At 37.5% G+C, this 19,078-nt stretch overlaps 1 protein-coding gene and 1 long non-coding RNA gene across 3 annotated transcripts in view; one reads left to right on the forward strand and one right to left on the reverse strand.

Annotated features, from left to right (window-relative positions):
• Nucleotides 1-19,078, reverse strand: part of LOC133657181 (uncharacterized) — a 33,323-nt gene that overhangs the window by 2,518 nt on the left and 11,727 nt on the right. The window contains exon 3 of the long non-coding RNA XR_009827236.1: nt 15,697-16,084. This is a non-coding gene — a long non-coding RNA (uncharacterized LOC133657181). The remainder of the gene's footprint in view (nt 1-15,696; nt 16,085-19,078) is intronic.
• Nucleotides 1-19,078, forward strand: part of loxl4 (lysyl oxidase-like 4) — a 90,000-nt gene that overhangs the window by 903 nt on the left and 70,019 nt on the right. The window contains exons 1-2 of one of the 2 annotated variants that reach the window (XM_062058177.1): nt 437-474; nt 15,712-16,047. In XM_062058177.1, the coding sequence (XP_061914161.1) occupies nt 15,732-16,047 (316 nt within the window). In that variant the 5' untranslated portion in view covers nt 437-474; nt 15,712-15,731. Of the gene's footprint in view, nt 1-436; nt 475-15,711; nt 16,048-19,078 lie in introns of those variants that run through there. The other variant, XM_062058176.1, reaches the window with a different exon arrangement.

Here is a 19,078-nt window from a genome sequence, read left to right on the forward strand (position 1 = left end):
CATGTTAATATAATTGACTGTCATGTAAGTGTAAAAATAAGTTAGTTAAAATAGCGGAAAAAAAACACACCCTTTGAAGAGTTTGTTTGCAGTGCGATACTGTCACCTAGTGGCGCTTTGTAGATATTCCTGCATAGTGAATCTTGTAATAGTGTTCATATTGTACATGAGTCATGACTATGGCCTGGGTTTTTGTAAATGCTATAAGTGTTTCCTCTCATATAAACCTTTTATCCAGTTCATAAAAAATAAGATAAAATACATTTTATTATCAAAGTTTATTAATAAGGCTTTTTGTGTGAATGTGACACAACCTACACCCCTTTGCAAAACTGCCAAATGGTTCATTCCCCCAGCATGGAACACTTCACTGCTCACTCAACACAGATGTCATAACACCATCAAAGCTCACATTTTTAAGTATTCACACCCAGCACCAACATTTGGGACCCAGGATGAGGTGATAGAAGAAAGGTAAAAATATAAACCTACAAAACCCAAAACCTGTGAAGTTACTGTTGGCACGTTGTGTAAATGGTAATTAAAAACAGAATACCATGATTTGCAAATCCTTTTCAACTTATATTCAATTGAATAGACTGCAAAGACCAAATATTTAATGTTCGAACTGAGAAACGTAATTTTTTTTTGGCAAATAATCATTAACTTAGAATTTAATGGCAGCAACACATTGAAAAAAAGTTGGCACAGGGGCATTTTTACCACTGTGTTACATGACCTTTCCTTTTAACAACACTCAGTAAACGTTTGGGAACTGAGGAGACCAATTTTTGAAGCTTTTCAGGTAGAATTCGTTCCCATTCTTAATGTACAGCTTAAGTTATTCAACAGTCCGGGCGGGGTCTCCGTTGTGGTATTTTACGCTTCATAATGCGCCACACATTTTCAATGGGAGACAGGTCTGGAGCCGTACTTATTAAGCTTCTCAGAATTACTCCTAAGAAGTCTGCTAAGAGTTGACTTAAGAGTAAATAAATTCTTGGCTGAAAGCTGCACTTAAAAGTTAGTTATCAAGCGTCTTACTCACACTTTCAGCGAAGTGTAAGACTGAATCTTAAGTGTCACACTCAGAGCTGAATTACGACATTACTATGTGCCGTAAATGGAATTTTAGGTGACGTCATTTCTGTGTCCATAGAAATGACCAATCACGGAAGGGAATCCGTTGTCTAAGAATAAAGAAATATCTTGGAAATATTTAATTGGACAATGGGAGTGTATAATTTGACAATAAACTACAAAATAATACAAAACAAACTAGTCCCCGCCGGCACTCACGCTACCGCTCCATCTCTTCTCTTCTCTCGCCCACACACTCACTGACGTCACTCACCTCACGGCCACACACATACGCTACTGTCATAACATTTTCTTTCCAATTCATTAATTAGGCAACTAATTTGAAACTGGTGTGGGTGGCTCTATATACTAGCCCACTGCAGCCACATGCAGAAATCAACATGGAATCGAAAAGTATTAAATCTGTGACAAAAATAATACCCGCTCTGTCTAAACGATACCGTTTGATCAGCTGCTCGTCATCAAACAAATCCAGGACATCGTTCCGCTCCCTGAATGTTCGCGCACGTCTCTCTCGCCTCAGTGCCATCCCCTGCTGGCAACTCCTAACCACTTAAGACACCTCTGAAGGTCTCTTAAATATCGTGGAGAGTAGGAGTGATTCTTAGACTTAAGAACGTTGATAAAAAGCTTTTATTCTTAAGTTTGAGAGTAGGACTAAATTTCGCAAATTCTCAGGACTTAAGTGTAAAATGGCACTCTAAGAAGCTTGATAAGTACGGCCCCAGGACTACAGGCAGGCCAGTTTAGTACCCGCGTTTCTGGGTGTTGTTGATAAATGGCTTTTACTTTGCATAATATAGTTTTAACTTGCACTTACAGATGTAGTGACAAACTGTAGTTACTGACAGTGGTTTTCTGAAGTGTTCCTGAGCCCATGTGGTGATGTCCTTTACACACTGATATCGGGTTTTGATGCAGTACCGCCTGAGGGATCGAACATTCAATATTACGTGCAATGATTTTCCAGATTCTCTGAAGCTTTTTGATGATATTACAGACCTTAGATGGTGAAATCCCTGAATTCCATGCAACAGATCATTGAGAAATGTTGTTCTTAAACTGTTCGACAATTTGCTCACGCATTTGTTCACAAAGTGGTGACCCTCGCCCCATCTTTGTTTGTGAATGACTGAGCATTTCATGGAAATTGCTTTTATACCCAAGCATGTCACCCACCTGTTCCCAATTAGCCTGTTCACCTGTGGGATGTTCCAAATAAGTGTTCAACTCGACTTTGTCAGTCTTTTTTGCCACTTGCGCCAGCTTTTTTGAAACATGTTGCAAGCATCAAATTCCAGACGAGCTAATATTTGCAAAAAATAATTTTCCAGTTCGAACGTTAAGTATCTTGTCTTTGCAGTCTATTCAATTGAATATAGGTTGAAAAGGATTTGCAAATCATTGAATTCTGTTTTTATTTACGATTTACACAAGGTGCCAACTTCACTGGTTTTGGGTTTTGTATTTGTGGCAGCATCCGACAAAGTTACGTTTCAGTTATACTCATGCATCTCATAACACATAATTGTGGTGCGTTCAAGAAACCTTGATTAAAGTTCCAAACATTAAAAAAAAAAAAAAAAAAAACCCAAGTATTTCACATACAAAATTGTTTATATTGTACCAAGCAGCCAGAATCTTTCCTATGTAGGTTTCATGACATGTTCTAAGGTTATCATTCGGGCTGCAACAACTAATTGATTAAAATCGACTATAAAAATAGTTGGCGATTAATTTAGTCATCGATTCGTTGGATCTATGCTATGCGCATGCGCAGAGGCTACTTTTTAATTTTTATAAACCTTTATTTATAAACTGCAACATTTACAAAGAGCTGAGAAACAATCAAAATAAGTCTGGTGCCAGTATGCTGTTTTTTCCCCAATAAAATACTGGAAAGGATAGAAATGTAGTTTGTCTCTTTTATCCGACTATTAATCGAAGTAATAATCGACAGATTAATCGATTATCAAATTAGTTGTTAGTTGCAGCCCTAGTTATCACGTAATATTTTTCATCACTGCCATGCCAAATCATGCAACAATCCAAAACAAATCAAACTCCACCTCTGAAGTTTCATTCGACACCCAAGACCAAAAATATTGTAGAATTTTTTTGCTTCAGGTAGAAATCTGCCTCCACCTACACGCAGGATCGTCTATGAAAAAAACCGCGCCGCCTTAAAAAGATTTAAGGCTGCTGCCGAGGTTTACTTGAAACCTGAAATAGTTCATCAACACAACGCCCCATGGCTAAACTTTACCATGTAGCTAATTTTGTCCCCCAAAATAAACAAACATGTGTAGAAACGTGTGGAAAGAGGCCAAAAGCAGACTGGGTCTGGATGACGGGAGTGACCAATGCTAGGAAAATCATTAAACAGCAACTACTTTCCCTCATTTTCTTAACAGCTCCACTGATGGTTCAAATCTTCATGCTTCCTATGCCATGATGATACGTTTGACAACAGTAACATACCCCTGGGTCAGGGTGGTATGTCGTTTTCTCATCAGTCACGTTCACCCTGGCTACATTTGAGGCCGGGGTTATTTTAAAGTTGGTGGTTTGTGGTGACTTCAACAAGGAAATATCTGCCCTGCGGTATAGGGAGCTTCTTTAAGGCACTTGCAACTCTGGAAGTATATGAAGCTATTCTGGAAGCGAGGCTTTCCTGTTGTGTTACACTCACGTTCACCCCCTCGCTCTTGCGCAACTCGCTTTGCGTTGGGTTGTGTAAAAAGGCGCTGGTAGCCAATCAGAGAGCAGGCGTGTAAAATGTCCTGTTAATCAGTTCCTTGTTAGACAGTGAAATCCCCTCAGAAATTACCCGGATGCCCCAATTTGGAGTTCAAACAGTCGTAATGTTAAAGTAAGAGCTGTCTCTCGGCTAAATGTTGCGCTTAAAGTTGCATTTTGACGCAACGTTTTGAGTTGCAAACATCCTCGCCATTAGTTGGTGTAGTGAATGTAACATTAGTTGGTGTAGTGAATGTAACATTAGTTGGTGTAGTGAATGTGACATTAGTTGGTGTAAGTGAATGTGACATTAGTTGGTGTAAGTGAATGTAACATTAGTTGGTGTAGTGAATGTGACATTATTTGGTGTAAGTGAATGTGACATTAGTTGGTGTAAGTGAATGTAACATTAGTTGGTGTAGTGAATGTAACATTAGTTGGTGTAGTGAATGTGACATTAGTTGGTGTAAGTGAATGTGACATTAGTTGGTGTAAGTGAATGTAACATTAGTTGGTGTAGTGAATGTAACAGTTGGTGTAGTGAATGTAACATTAATTGGTGTAGTGAATGTAACATTAGTTGGTGTAGTGAATGTAACATTAGTTGGTGTAGTGAATGTAACATTAGTTGGTGTAATGGATGTAACATTAGTTGGTGTAATGGATGTAACATTAGTTGGTGTAGTGAATGTAACATTAGTTGGTGTAGTGAATGTAACATTAGTTGGTGTAAGTGAATGTAACATTAGTTGGTGTAAGTGAATGTAACATTAGTTGGTGTAGTGAATGTAACATTAGTTGGTGTAATGGATGTAACATTAGTTGGTGTAATGGATGTAACATTAGTTGGTGTAGTGAATGTAACATTAGTTGGTGTAATGGATGTAACATTAGTTGGTGTAGTGAATGTAACATTAGTTGGTGTAGTGAATGTAACATTAGTTGGTGTAAGTGAATGTGACATTAGTTGGTGTAAGTGAATGTGACATTAGTTGGTGTAAGTGAATGTAACATTAGTTGGTGTAGTGAATGTAACAGTTGGTGTAGTGAATGTAACATTAGTTGGTGTAGTGAATGTAACATTAGTTGGTGTAGTGAATGCAACATTAGTTGGTGTAGTGAAGGCGACATTAGTTGGTGTAGTGAAGGCGACATTAGTTGGTGTAGTGAATGTAACATTAGTTGGTGTAGTGAATGTGACATTAGTTGGTGTAGTGAATGTGACATTAGTTGGTGTAGTGAATGTGACATTAGTTGGTGTAATGGATGTAACATTAGTTGGTGTAGTGAATGTGACATTGGTCGGTGTAGTGGATGTAACATTAGTTGGTGTAATGGATGTAACATTAGTTGGTGTAGTGAATGTAACATTAGTCGGTGTAGTGAATGTAACATTAATCGGTGTAGTGAATGTAACATTAGTTGGTGTAATGGATGTGACATTAGTTGGTGTAATGAATGTAACATTAGTTGGTGTAATGAATGTGACATTAGTTGGTGTAATGAATGTGACATTAGTTGGCGTAATGGATGTAACATTAGTTGGCGTAATGGATGTAACATTAGTTGGCGTAGTGAATGTAACATTAGTTGGTGTAGTGAATGTAACATTAGTTGGGGTAATGAATGTAACATTAGTTGGTGTAGTGAATGTAACATTAGTTGGGGTAATGAATGTAACATTAGTTGGTGTAGTTGGTGTAGTGAATGTAACATTAGTTGGGGTAATGAATGTAACATTAGTTGGTGTAATGAATGTAACATTAGTTGGTGTAGTGAATGTAACATTAGTTGGTGTAGTGAATGTAACATTAGTTGGTGTAGTGAATGTGACATTAGTTGGTGTAGTGAATGTGACATTAGTTGGTGTAGTGAATGTAACATAAGTTGATGTAGTGAATGTAATATTAGTTGGTGTAGTGAATGTAACATTAGTTGGTGTAGTGAATGTGACATTAGTTGGTGTAGTGAATGTAACATTAGTTGGTGTAGTGAATGTAACATAAGTTGGTGTAGTGAATGTAACATTAGTTGGTGTAGTGAATGTAACATTAGCTGGTGTAATGAATGTGACATTAGTTGGTGGAGTGAATGTAACATTAGTTGGTGTAGTGGATGTGACATTAGTTGGTGTAGTGAATGTAACATTAGTTGGTGTAATGAATGCGACATTAGTTGGTGTAGTGAATGTAACATTAGTTGGTGTAGTGAATGTGACATTGGTTGGTGTAGTGGATGTAACATTAGTTGGTGTAATGGATGTAACATTAGTTGGTGTAGTGAATGTAACATTAGTTGGTGTAATGGATGTAACATTAGTTGGTGTAGTGAATGTAACATTAGTTGGTGTAATGGATGTAACATTAGTTGGTGTAATGGATGTAACATTAGTTGGTGTAGTGAATGTAACATTAGTTGGTGTAAGTGAATGTAACATTAGTTGGTGTAAGTGAATGTGACATTAGTTGGTGTAAGTGAATGTAACATTAGTTGGTGTAAGTGAATGTAACATTAGTTGGTGTAGTGAATGTAACAGTTGGTGTAGTGAATGTAACATTAGTTGGTGTAGTGAATGTAACATTAGTTGGTGTAGTGAATGCAACATTAGTTGGTGTAGTGAAGGCGACATTAGTTGGTGTAGTGAAGGCGACATTAGTTGGTGTAGTGAATGTAACATTAGTTGGTGTAGTGAATGTAACATTAGTTGGTGTAGTGAATGTGACATTAGTTGGTGTAGTGAATGTGACATTAGTTGGTGTAAGTGAATGTGACATTAGTTGGTGTAGTGAATGTGACATTAGTTGGTGTAAGTGAATGTGACATTAGTTGGTGTAGTGAATGTGACATTAGTTGGTGTAGTGAATGTGACATTAGTTGGTGTAAGTGAATGTGACATTAGTTGGTGTAGTGAATGTGACATTAGTTGGTGTAAGTGAATGTGACATTAGTTGGTGTAAGTGAATGTGACATTAGTTGGTGTAAGTGAATGTAACATTAGTTGGTGTAGTGAATGTAACATTAGTTGGTGTAGTGAATGTAACAGTTGGTGTAGTGAATGTAACATTAGTTGGTGTAGTGAATGCAACATTAGTTGGTGTAGTGAATGCAACATTAGTTGGTGTAGTGAAGGCGACATTAGTTGGTGTAGTGAATGTAACATTAGTTGGTGTAGTGAAGGCGACATTAGTTGGTGTAGTGAATGTAACATTAGTTGGTGTAGTGAATGTGACATTAGTTGGTGTAGTGAATGTGACATTAGTTGGTGTAATGGATGTAACATTAGTTGGTGTAGTGAATGTGACATTGGTTGGTGTAGTGGATGTAACATTAGTTGGTGTAATGGATGTAACATTAGTTGGTGTAATGGATGTAACATTAGTAGGTGTAGTTAATGTAACATTAGTTGGTGTAATGGATGTAACATTAGTAGGTGTAGTTAATGTAACATTAGTTGGTGTAGTGAATGTAACATTAGTTGGTGTAGTGAATGTAACATTAGTTGGTGTAGTGAATGTAACATTAGTTGGTGTAATGGATGTGACATTAGTTGGTGTAATGAATGTAACATTAGTTGGTGTAATGAATGTGACATTAGTTGGCGTAATGAATGTAACATTAGTTGGCGTAATGGATGTAACATTAGTTGGTGTAATGGATGTAACATTAGTTGGTGTAGTGAATGTGACATTAGTTGGTGTCCATCCATCCATCCATTTTCTACCGCTTATCCCTTTTGGGGTCGCGGGGGGCGCTGGAGCCTATCTCAGCTACAATCGGGCGGAAGGCGGGGTACACCCTGGACAAGTCGCCACCTCATCGCAGGGCCAACACAGATAGACAGACAACATTCACACTCACATTCACACACTAGGGCCAATTTAGTGTTGCCAATCAACCTATCCCCAGGTGCATGTCTTTGGAGGTGGGAGGAAGCCGGAGTACCCGGAGGGAACCCACGCAGTCACGGGGAGAACATGCAAACTCCACACAGAAAGATCCCGAGCCCGGGATTGAACCCAGGACTACTCAGGACCTTCGTATTGTGAGGCAGACGCACTAACCCCTCTGCCACCGTGCTGCCCCTAGTTGGTGTAGTGAATGTAACATTAGTTGGGGTAATGAATGTAACATTAGTTGGTGTAATGGATGTAACATTAGTAGGTGTAGTTAATGTAACATTAGTTGGTGTAGTGAATATAACATTAGTTGGTGTAATGGATGTAACATTAGTTGGTGTAATGGATGTAACATTAGTTGGTGTAGTGAATGTAACATTAGTTGGTGTAGTGAATGTAACATTAGTTGGTGTAGCGAATGTAACATTAGTTGGTGTAGCGAATGTAACATTAGGTAGTGTAAGTTAATGTAACATTAGTTGGTGTAGCGAATGTAACATTAGTTGGTGTAGCGAATGTAACATTAGGTAGTGTAAGTTAATGTAACATTAGTTGGTGTAGTGAATGTGACATTAGTTGGTGTAGCGAATGTAACATTAGTTGGTGTAGCGAATGTAACATTAGGTAGTGTAAGTTAATGTAACATTAGTTGGTGTAGTGAATGTGACATTAGTTGGTGTAGTGAATGTGACATTAGTTGGTGTAAGTGAATGTAACATTAGTTGGTGTAGTGAATGTAACATTAGTTGGTGTAGCGAATGTAACATTAGTTGGTGTAGCGAATGTAACATTAGGTAGTGTAAGTTAATGTAACATTAGTTGGTGTAGTGAATGTGACATTAGTTGGTGTAGTGAATGTGACATTAGTTGGTGTAAGTGAATGTAACATTAGTTGGTGTAGTGAATGTAACATTAGTTGGTGTAGCGAATGTAACATTAGGTAGTGTAAGTTAATGTAACATTAGTTGGTGTAGTGAATATAACAGTTGGTGTAGTGAAAGTAACATTATTTGGTGTAGTGAATGCAACATTAGTTGGTGTAGGAAGGCGACATTAGTTGGTGTAGTGAAGGCGACATTAGTTGGTGTAGTGAATGTAACATTAGTTGGTGTAGTGAATGTAACATTAGTTAGTGTAGTGAATGTGACATTAGTTGGTGTAGTGAATGTGACATTAGTTGGTGTAGTGAATGTGACATTAGTTGGTGTAGTGAATGTGACATTAGTTGGTGTAGTGAATGTAACATTAGTTGGTGTAGTGAATGTAACATTAGTTGGTGTAATGAATGTAACATTAGTTGGTGTAATGAGTGTAACATTAGTTGGTATAGTGAATGTGACATTAGTTGGTGTAGTGAATTAATGTAGGAGTGTTTTCATGCATATTTGTACGTGCTATCGTAATGTAATCAAGCTAGCTAACACGTTTACAAGTGTCTGTGTTAGTATTAGCAACTCACAGCGGCATTATTTTTGTTTTGTTTCAGTTTTACAAATTCTTCAGTAAATTCACCAAGACGTCACCATAGAGTTATTGAGCCTGTTTAGCTTATTGCAAAGCTAGCTTCACAGCTAGTGGGTCCATGACGATGACTTCTGTTTTGTTTGATCGGCCGTTTTACTGCCGTGTTACAGACACCGTTTGGAAACAATTAAGGTATGTAAGTAAACATTTACAAACTCTTTCTGCGTGAATACTTAATTTCATTTTATGTACCGGTATCTGCGGCTTAAAGTCCGGTGCAGCTAATATATGGAAAAATATTTTTTCTTCTAAAATTTAAGGGGTGGGGCTTATATACTGGTGCGCTCTATAGTCCGGAAAATACGGTAGTCCTTTGATGCTCACTAAAATGAGGTATGCTGACAACAAGGTTTTAGACTTAGACAGACTTTATTGATACGCAAGGGAAATTGTTTGAATATTTAAACCAGAAATGTTGAATCGCTGCTTTACAGGTTCCACTGTACCAAACAGAAACAATAAAGTATGAGGGCCATGAGGCAAATATGATTGCACACACTGCAAAAAGTCAGTGTTCAAAAACAAGAACATAAAATACAAAAATTAGGGGTATTTTATTTGAACTAAGCAAAATTATCTGCCAATAGAACAAGAAAATTTGGCTTGTCAGGACTTTCCAAAGCAAGTAAAATTAGCTAGCCTCAATGAACCCAAAAATACCTTAAAATTAGGGATGTCCGATAATATCGGCCTGCCGATATTATCGGCCGATAAATGCTTTAAAATGTAATATCGGAAATTATCGGTATCGGTTTTTTTTATTATCTGTATCGTTTTTTAAAAACATTTTAAATTTATTTTTTAATTAAATCAACATAAAAAACACAAGATACACTTACAATTAGTGCACCAACCCAAAAAACCTCCCTCCCCCCATTTCTTTCTGTTATCAATATTCTGGTTCCTACATTATATATCAATATGTATCAATACAGTCTGCAAGGCATACAGTCCGTAAGCACACATGATTGTGTGTGCTGCTGGTCCACTAATAGTACTAACCTTTAACAGTTAATTTTACTCAATTTCATTAATTACTAATTTCTATGTAACTGTTTTTATATTGTTTTACTTTCTTTTTTATTCAAGAAAATGTTTTTAATTTAGTTATCTTATTTTTTTATTTTTTAAAAAAAAGTACCTTATCTTCACCATACATGGTTGTCCAAATTAGGCATAATAATGTGTTAATTCCACGACTGCATATATCGGTTGATATCGGTATCGGTTGATATCGGTATCGGTAATTAAAGAGTTGGACAATATCGGAATATCGGATATCGGCAAAAAGCCATTATCGGACATCCCTACTTAAAATAAGTATATTCTCACTAATAACAAGTGCACTTTTCTTGGTAGAAAAAAAGAGACCTTTTTGCTCAATATGTTGAAACATATTCTTAAACTAAGTAAATGCTAGTGCCATTATCTTGACATAATGATATGCGCTCGGCATCATGATTCTTTTTTTCATGCTTGAAGTAAGAAATTATTACTTTGAAAAAGTAGTTTTATACTTGTGAGTGTTGATGACACAGCTTTGCATCAGTTGATATTCTAGTTTCAAACATGTTTTACTCAATAAAGGTCATAAAATCTCAGCAACAAGCTGTAATATCTTTACATTTAGGACCAAAACACTTAAAACAAGTAAAACACTCTAACATAAAATCTGCTTAGTGAGAAGAATGATCTTATCAGACAGAAAATAAGCAAATATCACCCTTATTTGAGATATTTAATCTTACTTAGATTTCAGTTTTTGCAGTGCAGTTTCACGTAGTGCCTAAATGTTGAGTCATGGTTGCTTTTTTTTTGGTATGACAAGAGAGGAACAGCATGAATGGATAACACTTCCATTCACACAATTAGGCCTGTCCGCAGAAACCTAAACTCTCGTGGAAGGCAACTTTGTATTCATAGAAAGCAGAGCGTGTTGCGGCATTGTCTTGTCTACGCCTGACGAGCGTTGCGTTGCTTAAGAGACCTACAGAAGCAGCAGGGGGGAGGGAAGGAGTGAGGGAGGGAGGCGGGGAGGAGATATATGGCGGAAGGAGGGAAGAAAGGAGGATTGAGTGTGGAGAGATTTTTGCAGACTTCACTCAGACGTCCACGACTGCACACGCTTGCTGCTCGTCAGGTGGGTCAACTTTAACCTTCTCCTCATGTAAACGCGTGTTTCCTACTACTTTTCTATTTTGGCTTTTTGGAGGGCAAAAGTCCTTTTTTTTCATCATATTACTACACCACTTTATAAACACGTGTAATGCTGTGGTGATGTATTGTTTCAGTAAGCAGGAAACACTATTTTTATGTCACATCAAATGCATTGGAAACAATTACGGGCGTGAAAAGTGTGTTGGATCGAAATATTGGGGGTGCAACGATTCACAAATCGCTCAGTGGATTTCTTCTGTCATCTTTGAATCACGGCTAAATGACTAAAGTTTGTTGCACCACGTACTTCTGGTTTTATTTGCCGTGTTTGGTGCATTTCCAACGATAGTAGTTTAGCATTCCGAGATACATCGTTTTACTTTTGCACTTGCCATCAGGGTCACTCTTAATACGTTAACCGACCCAGCAGGCACAAGACATTGATACAACGTTGATTAAGTTAAAGTTAAAAGTACCAATGATTGTCACACACACACGAGGTGTGTGAAATTTGTCCTCTGCATTTGACCCATCCACTTGTTCACCCCCTGGGAGGTGAGGGGAGCAGTGGGCAGCAGCGGTGCCGCGCCCGGAAATCATATTTGGTGATTTAACCCCCAATTCCAACCCTTGATGCTGAGTGCCAAGCAGGGAGGTAATGGGTCCCGTTTTTTTTTATAGTTTTTGGTATGACTCGGCCGGGGTTTGAACCCACAACCTACCGATCTCAGGGCGGACACTCTAACCCAGGGGTGTCCAAACTTTTTCCACTGAGGGCCGCATTCTGAAAAATCAAAGCAAGCGGGGGCCATTTTGATATTTTTTATTTTAAAAACCAATACAATATATGTATAAAAAATATACATTTAGGCCTCCACTCAGGCTTGATCCCGGGGACCCCAAAGGGTTTTGGTCAAAAAAATATAAAAAATGTGTCATTATTCAGTATTATTATTTTTATTATTATTCAAGTTTTAAATCTCTAGATCAACATTAGGTCTATCTGTCAATATAACGGTTTTAAAGATTTAAGTTGTATGCTCTTGTTGTCAAAGAAAACCCTGTTTTTTTATGGAAAAAATACAAAATATGCAATATTTTCACACAATACAATTTTTAAGTGGAATATTTGAGATTATATAATAATTGGAGCCTTAAAAATGTCAATAACTCATAACAACATTGATTTTAATTCATGATTATTTTTTGAGCAATGACACTTCAAATCACACTCAAATTATTGGGGATCCAAATAATTATAGTGTTAAAAAATAAATTCCATGTTTTTTTTTACGGTTTACTTTTAACACAATAATCTCGAGATCAACTTCAGATCTATCCGTCAATTATACGTTTTATTGTTGTTTATGTTTTTCGTTTGTTCGTTTTAAGCCCTTTATGGCAAACACAAAATATGCAACATTTTCCCCAAAAATATCTCAAATGTGACGTAATTGGAGCCTTGAATAGGTCAATAGTTCATAATGACATTGATTTTGATTCATTATTAGATTTTAAAGAAAGAAACAGCCTGCATGGCAGCTTTGTGTTATTAGAGTAAACATTGCGACATTTTCTTGTTACATTTCACCTGTTTGCTCTTTTATACCACTTATCATGTTTTTAATTTTTTTCAATCGTATTTTTAAAATGTGCCGTGGGGCCGTTAAAAAATGACCTGCGGGCCACAAATGGCCCCCGGGCCGCACTTTGGACACCCCTGCTCTAACCACTAGGCCACTGAGTAGGTTATACATTATACATACATGTCCCTTTAAAACTGACTTTGAAACAACGTTGCAAAATAGTTGTATTTGTAAATTGAGACAATGTGGTGTCTAACGTTGGATCCCACGTTGTTGGTTGGGAAATGACCAAATTTCAAAGGTGAAATCAACGTCACAACCTGACATTGACTAAATGTTGTCGAAAGGCATGTTGTTTCAACGTTGTATTTGTGTTGTACAATATTGGTTGGGAAATGACCAAAATTCAATGGTCAAATCAACATCAGAACCCAACATTGATTAAACGTCGTCAAAAAGCATGTTGTTCCAACGTTACGTTTGAGTTGCACAACGTCAGTACCTAATTCAACAAGTTCTCAACCTTGTCTAGTGCCTGCTGGGAAAGTTATCCCAAACGCCGGATTTAAAGCACCATGTCGTTCATAAATACTGCAGACATTTTAATATTTTTGATTGACACAATTATAATTATCTCTGTCATTAACTCAAGGTCTTACTGATGCCTCTACATGTATTCTTGGACTCCTAAATGTTTTTTAATTGTAACCAAGCAGCATTTTATCCCAGCTGCAAAGCATACAAAATTTTTGTTTAACCAGAAGATGTCATGGTTGCACTATTAATAATCAAGCCTCTCTATAATTTAGTTTAGAATCCACTTCAAGACTTCATACAAAAATGATCAATTTTGAGGGCCACATTGTACAGTATAATAAATAGTAGTAGTAGTCAGTGTAAGGATCTGTCATATCCTAAAATGAATGAAGAAAGTATAAAAATAAAGTAGCAGTTCTGTGTTATTATTAATCAAAGATATACGACAGGAGAACTATATTGTTTTAGGACAAAAATACAATATATTGTCTATACTTTACCTGCTTTTTTTGGTTTGAAACAAATTGTTGCATTAGCGAGCTATATTTTTCTTGATCCAAAAAGTAGGATTTTGTTCTCAAAAGAAATTGCAGATGACTGGAATATCAACGTTCTTACTAAACAGGGGCGCCCAAACTTTTTCAACCAAGGCCCAGGAAGCATTTTAATGAAATACATTAAAGATGCTAAAACCAGTGCAATGTAGGTCACATAATGTAGGCTAAGCTACGAGAACAAAACATCCTTTGCTCTGGTATAGGTGATAAAGCAGATTACTGAAATAGCTTGGAATATATTTCATTAATAATTAATTTTATTTATAAACAATGGGAAAAATGGTAGTAAAATAACATTATAAAAATTAGACACCGTTTTGACAATGCTCTTTAGTTTTATGATGAAATATAATGATTATTACAATTAATGGGTCACAAAAAATCTTGCATTTGTTTTTGTATTCCATCCATGTTTAATTCTTATTATTATAGCTATTAAATAATTAATTAATTACCTACCCAAACTATAAACAAATGTAGCAAAATAATTAAAAATGCTGATGGCCTGATGATGGAATATAATGATAATTATTACAATCAAAAAGTACTTTTTAGGACAGGGATGTTAAAGGGTGTCCTCTAAAAAAGTTTATTCATGCATACGGTAATTTGAATGTATTACAGATTTATAAAAATAATTAACTGATTTTACAGTGTTATATAGCCTGATGATGAAAATTGATTATAACAATCAAAAAAATCACAAAATAAATATTTTCAATTGTTGTTTACTTTTTGTTAAATTATATTATTAATATAGCTATTTAATAATGAATAAAGTTTATACCCAAACAATACAAATGTAGCAAAATAATAAAACAATTCTAAAAATAATGAAACACCAATTTTTACAGTGCTATTATGAAATATGATTATTACAATTAAAAAGTCACAAAAAATTATTGTAATTTTTGTTGACTTTTTGTTTAAATATTTTATTAACGTAGCTAACAGTTGAATAATTTTATACCCAAACAATAAAAAATGTAGTAAAAATGAATTATAAAAATAATGTAACATGCTGATTTCTACTATATGGCCTGATAATGAAATATAATAATTATTACACGTACCACAGTTTGACAATCAGGCATTTTAATCAGTGTCCTATATAAAACCCAGCAGGCACAAGACATTGATACAACGTTGATTATACATACATGTCCTTTTAAAAGTGACGTTGAAACAACATTGCAAAATAGTTGTATTTCTAAATGCCAATGATCAAATCAATGTTAGAACCCAACATTGAATAAACCTTGTCAAAAAGCATGTTGTATTTGTGTTGTAGAATATTGATTGGGAAATGACCCAAATTCAATGGTCAAATCACCGTCAGATCCCAACATTGATTAAACGTCGTCAAAAAGCATGTTGTTTCAACGTTATGTTTGAGTTGCTCAACGTCAGGACCTAATTCAACAAGTTCTTAACGTTGTTTTAATGTCTTGTGCCTGCCGGGAAGTTTATTCCTTCATAATTTGAATATATTACAGATTTTAAAAGTATTCATCATGAATAAAACATATGTGGATTAAACAATTATTTTCTTTTATATAAGTAATCAATACATCCCAAATGTCTTATTTAGTGTTTTACCTTCTTCATCCTCAGACCCCCTCCTCTCCATCACGATGACCCTCTGCTCCGGCTGCTTCCTCCTCCTCCTCCTCTTCCTGTCCTTTTCCTCCATTGTGAGCGCTGAGCCCAGACGCCCCACTTCCGGTCATCGTCGCCGGGCTCCACGTGCACCTGTCGCCAAGGTGCGTCTGGCGGGGAACTTTGCCCGGGAGCTTCACGAGGGTCGCGTGGAGGTGCTGCACAACAACACCTGGGGGACGGTGTGTGACGACGAGGTGGACATCAACCTGGCCAACGTGGTGTGTCGAGAGATGGGCTTCCAGGGGGGCATCACGTGGACGCACAGTGCCAAGTATGGAGAAGGACAAGGTGAGGAAACACTGGTTGAGACACGCCGTTGCCATCCCTGCAATGGAAGCACAACGTTGTGAGAAATTGCACAGTCATCCATTATCAGTGTTTCATTATGGTGCCATATTTGATTGGACCTGTTTGAGGCCACACTTCTTACCAAACGCAACAATTAAGACACCCAAAATAACTGCCGGCGTAAAAGCACAAAGATGACTTATGTGTCGGGTGCTGATATATTGCTAAGGTCGCCTGGCTGGCTGCAGGATGGCATGCCCAAAAAAGGGGGCATTTGTTTAAGGGTAATGACAGCATACGCCTTCCGTAGTCGTGCAACACTTCGCTGCGGTTCACGGCCATTCTTTCCGACTGCTTTCAAATCCAAATTAAAGAGAACGTGGGGTGAATTTGAGAGGCGGCGCCTGGTAAAACAGTGCGTGTCGAACATCTGAACACGCCGCTAAGGTGCAACCCCCTAATCAGCCTGCCAGCCGAAGTCAGACATGAGGATCATTTCAGAGCGCTTGTGTGGTCCGTTTCCCGAAAAAAATCATGACTCAATAATATACCGTGTGCACAGCTCTCGCTTCTTACCAACCGTTTTTATGACAGTCTGTCTTCTCAAGGGACGGTGTAATAGAAATTAAACGTGCACGTGCCTTAGAGCAGTGTTTTTCAACCTTTTTTGAGCCAAGGCACATTTTTTTTCATTGAAAAAATCCTGAGGCACACCACGAGCAGAAATCATTAAAAAACGAAACTCAGTAGCCGATATTGACAATAAAAAGTCGTTCTCGCAATTGTTGGATATGAATTTAAACCACAAACAAGCATTGCATCACTATAGCTCTTGTCTCAAAGTAGGAGTACTGTCACCACCTGTCACATCACGCCGTGACATATTTTTAGTTTTTTTGTGTTTTTCTGTGAGTAGTGTTTTAGTCCTTCTCTTGCGCTCCTATTTTGGTGTTTTTTCCTGTTTTGGTATTTTCCTGTTGCAGTTTCATGTCTTCCTTGAGCGCTATTCTCCACACCTGCTTTGTTTTCGCAATCCAGACTACTATTTAAGTTGCGCGGACGCTTTCCTTCTTTGTGGGAACATTGTTGATTGTCATGTCATGTACAGATGTACTTTGTGGACGCCGTCTCTGCTCCACACACTGTAAGTCTTTGCTGTCGTCCAGCATTTTGTGTTTTGTTTACTTTGCAGGCAGTTCAGTTTTAGTTTTGTTTTGCATAGCCATGCCTAAGCTTCAATGCCTTTTCTTTTTGGTTTAAGCATAAGATACCTTATTACCTGCACGCTGCTTCCCGCTGTCGTCTGCATATTGTGACCACAACACGACGTGTTCCCGACATCGGAAGAGTATATACGTGGTTACTCTGCCGAGTTCTCGACAGTAAAGACACTCAAACAACGACACATTATTTACGGATTATAATTACTTGTGTACAAAAAATATTTTCAACCCAATTAGGTGAAATTACGTAATCTCCCACGGCACACCAGACTGTATTTCACGGCACACTAGTGGTTGAAAAACACTGCCTTAGAGTACCGTATTTTCCGCACCGGATTATAAGGCGCACTGCCGGTGAATGGTATATTTTCTATTTACTTCCTTATGGTCTACATAACATGTAATGGTGGTTCTTTGGTCAAAATGTTGCATAGATTATGTTTTACGGATGCGCCGTTTTGTGGCCGATCTTATTTACGTGGCTCACTTTCGACAGCGTCTTCTCCCTGTCATCTTTGTTGTAGCGGTGTAGCGTGCAAGGACGGGGGTGGAAGAAGTGTCAAAAAGATGGAGCTAACTGTTTTAATGACATTCAGACTTTACTTAAATCAATAACGGAGCAGCATCTCCTCATCCGGAAACAACAACACTGGAAATGTGTCCCGTGAAAAACTGTCCGACCGGAACTCTAATAACTAAAGTTCCTTGGTTGAATAATGTAAACTCACTACACCGGTATGTTTTAGCGCTTTCATGGCGAGTTTACTGACAGATATAAATAAGAACTTTACACTACTTTATATTAGAAATGGCAACAGCGGAGGATGAATGTCCCATAACAAGAAGATAGAGAAAAAGAAGAAGCTTATCGACTACGGTGTCGGCACGGACTACAAAGGCAGACACATCTACCACAATTTTTCAGGATTTATGCAGATCCCAAATACAGATCAGCGGGTACCAGAAAGTAAGAAACGTTGCTTTTGCATAATATTGCGAAACAAAATGCCAGATAATGTCTTACCTTATACACACACCATAATAATACTCGTATGTTTAATGCGCAGACAATCCTTCAAGCGGTGCGGCTTCATAGTTAACCAAAGTTGTACTCAACATTTTGATAGATTTTTGAGCGTGATGTGTAATGTTGTATATTTTCAATGGAACATTTAAGATGTTGGTGTTGTTTACTTGAGACATATGGCCATCATAGTGCAGCCTACATGTATCTCTTATGTTTGACTGCCATCTACTGGTCACACTTATCATTACACCATGGACCAAATAAAATAGCTTCGAGGTGGGTAAGCTCAACCACACTTATTTATTATATTAGGAGCACCGGGTTATAGGGTGCACTGTCGAGTTTTGAGGGGAAAAAAAAGATTTTAAGTGCGCCTTATAGTTTGGAAAATACGGTAGTCAGTGTCTAGCTTGTATAGCGGTATAGATGTGCTCCACACACACCACACCTGGATATTTCTGGCTGACCTACAGTCAAGCACGGTGGTGATAGTCTCATCGTCTGGGGCTGCATGAGTACTACTGGCACTGGAGAGTCCCGGTTCGTCACGAAATTGCCGCGTCTTGATACAGCTGCACCCTAGGCTTTTTGTGGCCCCATGTTGGTCTTTAATATCACTTGTGTAACACGCAAGGGGCTATAGGGCTGACTTCAGCCTAGTCCTGCTTTGACATTTGCAGCTTTAAAAGTGACCATGTGGGTGTTATTTCATGTCTGGAGGGCTTTCCTAATGTTAAAACCCTTATTGAGAAAGTTGTAAACAGAAAATACAAGCTATACA

Source organism: Entelurus aequoreus, linkage group LG09, assembly GCF_033978785.1.
Source record: "Entelurus aequoreus isolate RoL-2023_Sb linkage group LG09, RoL_Eaeq_v1.1, whole genome shotgun sequence".
Classification (NCBI taxonomy): Eukaryota; Metazoa; Chordata; class Actinopteri; order Syngnathiformes; family Syngnathidae; genus Entelurus; species Entelurus aequoreus.